The sequence below is a fragment of the Mercenaria mercenaria genome, chromosome 14 (genome assembly GCF_021730395.1).
Source record: "Mercenaria mercenaria strain notata chromosome 14, MADL_Memer_1, whole genome shotgun sequence".
Classification (NCBI taxonomy): Eukaryota; Metazoa; Mollusca; class Bivalvia; order Venerida; family Veneridae; genus Mercenaria; species Mercenaria mercenaria.
In genome coordinates, this window is record NC_069374.1 from 53132378 (window position 1) to 53136949 (window position 4572).

General features: G+C 34.3%; 1 protein-coding gene across 1 annotated transcript; it reads right to left on the bottom strand.

The window, feature by feature from the left end:
• Nucleotides 1-423: 423 nt before the first annotated feature.
• Nucleotides 424-3010, bottom strand: LOC123550133 (uncharacterized). Its single transcript, XM_053522630.1, has 4 exons — nt 2759-3010; nt 2136-2409; nt 1148-1291; nt 424-438 (listed from the first exon to the last, which is right to left on the bottom strand). Exons 1-4 carry the CDS (start codon nt 2950-2952, stop codon nt 424-426), a joined length of 627 nt encoding a protein of 208 aa, XP_053378605.1. The 5' UTR covers nt 2953-3010.
• Between the last annotated feature and the right edge of the window lie 1562 nt (nt 3011-4572).

A 4572-nucleotide genomic window follows, 5' to 3' on the forward strand; every position in this document is an offset into this window, starting at 1 on the left:
GCTTAATTGATTATTAAACAAATAAACCGTGCCGATTATCATTATACCTTGATAAATAACAAAATAAATAGGTGCATATCATTATGCCTAATTTAATTATTTTATTTATGCTAAATTTCAAATTAAGGGATGGATCCATTCATTAATCTAGCTGTTATCAACAGTTTAATCGGCATGGAACAGTGTATTCATTTGGAGTTCCTCGGTTATTTACGTTTTAAATGAGAAGATAAACAATCGGGTGAACGCTAGTATCTTTAAACCAATTAGATCCAAGTTTTAAGTGAAAACTGGTAAAGTCTTACTTGTTATTTCATTTTCAACAGAATTTAAGATATAAATAACCATAAATCTCTAGAAAAAGGAGGTCCGTACCCCTAGAAAACCCCTAGCAGGCTTGTCTAGAGGTAGGGATCCGTATCCCTAGACACTTCCTATCTGTAAATATCCAGTATCTGTTATACTGGGAGAGCTTGGAAAGATATCAAACTTTTACCAGGGTACTGTATATATTACCTGCAGATACTCGACTAGCTTGTTTGAATAGGCCTACCGCACTGGTGAAGTCATTTTATTACACTTAAACTCTCTTAGTTACTCCCCCAAGCACGCTATTTACCTATCAGACCTGGGCTGGTATTCATAATATAAAGCTCCTACGGAGAAAACTTAGGAAAATCCTTACCTTTGTAAAATATCCTAAACAATATAGCACAAAAGAAAAGTGTAAACTTGATAAGATTTATTGATAATCTTCATTACTATGCCAGACTCTATAAGACAATATTGTTAGACATGACAACTATCTCGACCATTGTTCACAAAATGCTTTGGAACTTTTCCCTTAGTTAATCCCTTTATGAATATGGGCATTGGTGCTGCTATTGAGCACTGTCCATTTAGACCAGTCAGTATAATATACAAAATGTATCAGTATATTAGGCCTACTTATAAATCAGTAAAAATAAATTTTATGACCAAACAAAGACCTATGAAAATAAAGTGTACTTTATTCTTCTTCGCTTTATTAATTTTTTTTTAAATGTCGCCTTATTTTGAAGGGAGTAGTTTTATTGACATTAATCAAATCTCCCTGAATCTGCTATGTATTTACTATTGTAAAAGCTTTGTTCAGTTCTTCTCTTACCGCATCTGTTGTTTGATCAATTTCGCCAACCAATGTAGCCCAGCAAATTGTGCTGAATTCGATGATATGTCTGAACAATATGTCTTCTACTGTTCTCTCTAATGTCTCTCTCTTTGTTGATTGCACAGGTGCTAGACACATAATCTAATATTTGACTTTATAGGCCTATATAATATTTAGGCATATAAAGTAAAATATTACATTATCATACGTGCATGTCTAGCACCTGTGGTTGACTGTACTTAGGACAAAGTGGTTAACTGTTTCTGCCCCTCCACCCCTCCCCCAACCACTTTTTCTGTATTTTGCATATAATTTAAATGTACTTGTTGGATTCTTGAAGCAACCCGTCTGCAATATTTTTCCGTTACAATTTCTTTTATCGTGGGCCTACTTTGCGATGCATTGCTTGATAGCTTTGTTTGGGGTGCTCTGTGTTTCCGGGAAATCTACCCTTACCTTTTATCTTATATAGGCACCGTATATGATGTCCTTCGAGGGACATTTTGCATTAAATAGACATTTGCGAATTAAACCGATACCGAATCCGAGATTGTAATCCACTGTTATAGGGGGCATTTCAAAACATTTTTGTCAATATTGCCAAGCCATTGATGTAATGTGTTTTCATGACATATGCTATGTGAGCTGGAGGTTGTTATTCTTAGCGAGGTTATTTTATCTGTGATGCTTTCATTTTCAGGTTTTCATTCTTCTCATAGAACGGGTAAATCAAGGAACGCCAATTAGGTAAAACGACTGCCGAACATAACCTAAATTATGTTACAGGAAGGCATGAAACTCAATAAAGCAATAAAAGCATTTTCTAAATTTATTGGTTAATGTTTACAAACCATAAGGAAAATATTTTTTCCTAAGAAGAAAAAGAGTCAATCTGAATCGCTAGAAGATATGCCAAATTCTCGCATCAGTTTTGGTAATTTTTTTTTTTCATGAACTTATTGTACATTTCATGATTTTCCCTTACTAGCTCAGCAAGGCGACGCCTTGGGGGCTCTGGCTCATCGCCTTCAGAATGATTGTCAGAGAGAGCTGCAGCAGCCGCATCCCGACGCTCTGCTCTCCCAGCCGGAGCAGCCTGGTCGCCATCTACTTGACGGTCACGATCTCCGTGATCTGCGTTGTTTTCTTGGTCAGCTGCTGGGGCTTGTTGTCGTCCATTTTGTTGCATAGGCTCGCCGGCCCGAGGTGCATTACGCACCAGACGTCTTTCGTTTTCACGAATACTCTCAACCTCGCCTCTGCAAAACAGATGTGCAGATTTTTTTTTAAAAAAGATTAGAATAAAATCATATAAATATTCTTCAGAGATATGTAAGTTAAAGCGCTTTCAATTTTTAAAGAAAGAAATCTTGAAATATTGTACACACTGTGTAAGTTTTGAAAATAAAGACTGATTTGTAAATGTAACATTTTATTTGAGAACTCATATCTTAATTTACCGATGTTTGACTGTCATAAATGATAACAAATTTGAAACATCAATAATTACCAAATTACATGCTTGTATTAAGTTAAATCATCCCTACAAGTACTCAATAGACATGTATCGTTCCGTATTTAAATAAAATGTTTTTTCAAATATTGTACCTTAGATCTTGATCTTCAATATTTCTTGTTGACATCAGTTTTGCAAGTTTTACCGACAACCGATCTTTTAGCTGTTTGATAGTTGCAGAGTTGTAAAATTCTCTAACTGGTTGTGGAAGCCGGTCAATGTTTTGTTTGATGTCATCAATGACGTCATTCCATCTTGTTGGATGCGTACGATACGCCCGAAGCATTAGAAGAGTTTCTTCCTTTGAGATTCTAATCGACTTTCTTCATCGTTGGAGCAGCGTAGCTGAATTAAGAATTGAGATTTTTTATTATAACCTGTCTGAATATGTTTTTAATGTGTACAATGAAACAAAAAATGCTGAAGTTATTTCGTCTGGCCTAACATATCGTTTGGGATTATATAAACATTACCACGTGCATTATATAAAGTTTAACTTGATATCAATTTTTATATGTTTTACATATAAATATTCGAGTTGAAACGGAATTAAAACGGTAAGATAGATTTATAGATGTAGAATAATTTAAATGAATTAAAGATAGAAGTAGATAGGCAAAAAAAAACTTACCATTATTCATTATGTTTAATAAAGATAAATCCAAATTGAGATGTGTATAGTGGACGCAACTTGACCCCGATGGTTGACCTCTGCATTATAATACATAATAAGGCACAACCTATTATTGAAAAGGAGTGTAGGTAAAACACGAGCTGCACGAGAAAAAGGAAATATGAATTTGAGTAAATATAAATTATTGTATTGGAAGGTTTTAGCTGATCAAATGTAAGTATATATACTTTGATACTGCACTGTATACAAACTAATTCCATATAAATATACACGGCTACCCTAAGCACCCTTGATTTCTATAATGAAATAATCGATATGAATAATCGGCCTAAGGTCAACCATCGCGGTCAAGTTGCGACTACTATAAAATGAATGCACACGTAAAACTCGTGTTTCTGATGGTTTGTAATTTTGTAAACGGAAAACAACGAGGCCAGTTTTACATAATTTGTGTTTATTTCGTCAAGTCTCCTTATATATGTATTCTTTAGTAAATGTAAACTGAAATCAAATTGTATATAAATAGAGGATATTACATGAGTGTCTTTTCAGATTGAAATTATTAAACGAGTTGAATAAAATGATAAAATGCCAGGCTCTGTCGAGAATTTTATCAATTTTATCCAACGAGTTTAATAAATTATATGTGGGACTTCACAAATGTAATATTCTTTTGATCACATGTTAGTTTTTCCTTTTGAAATATGAAAAATCTACATTCTTTTACTATTTAAACAAGTCAATTTCACTGACGTCTCGTACACCAAAAGCGACGTCAACGTCAAAGCTTTATTACACTAGTGTGATATTATTGTTATTTAATGGCTTCATTACACTCCCGCGACATCAAACATGTGATAAAAAGTAGTACAGAACTTGCATATTTTTAATAAGTTAAATTTTTTATAAATTGCAGATTTGATGGACGCTCGAGCGACGAGAAGACGTTTAATAGCTATGCTTCCTTCAATATTACAACCGCCACCTGATAACAGTGAAGACATAAAACAGATTATCTGTATACTTACAGCCATGTGCAGACTGCCTCCTCCCCCCGATATAGATGTAAAATATCGACTATTTGGTGAGGACGTTTATACATATGAAGGGCGAGATATTTTCCCCATGATCGCATCAAATCGTTATATGTTTTATCAACTTACCGGCGAAACACCAGAGACATTAATTGAACTTGAAACTCTCATTTCATTGAATGTTGACAGGGAACATAGATTATCGAGCCGTAACAGAATTATGCTGTTCATGCTTTGG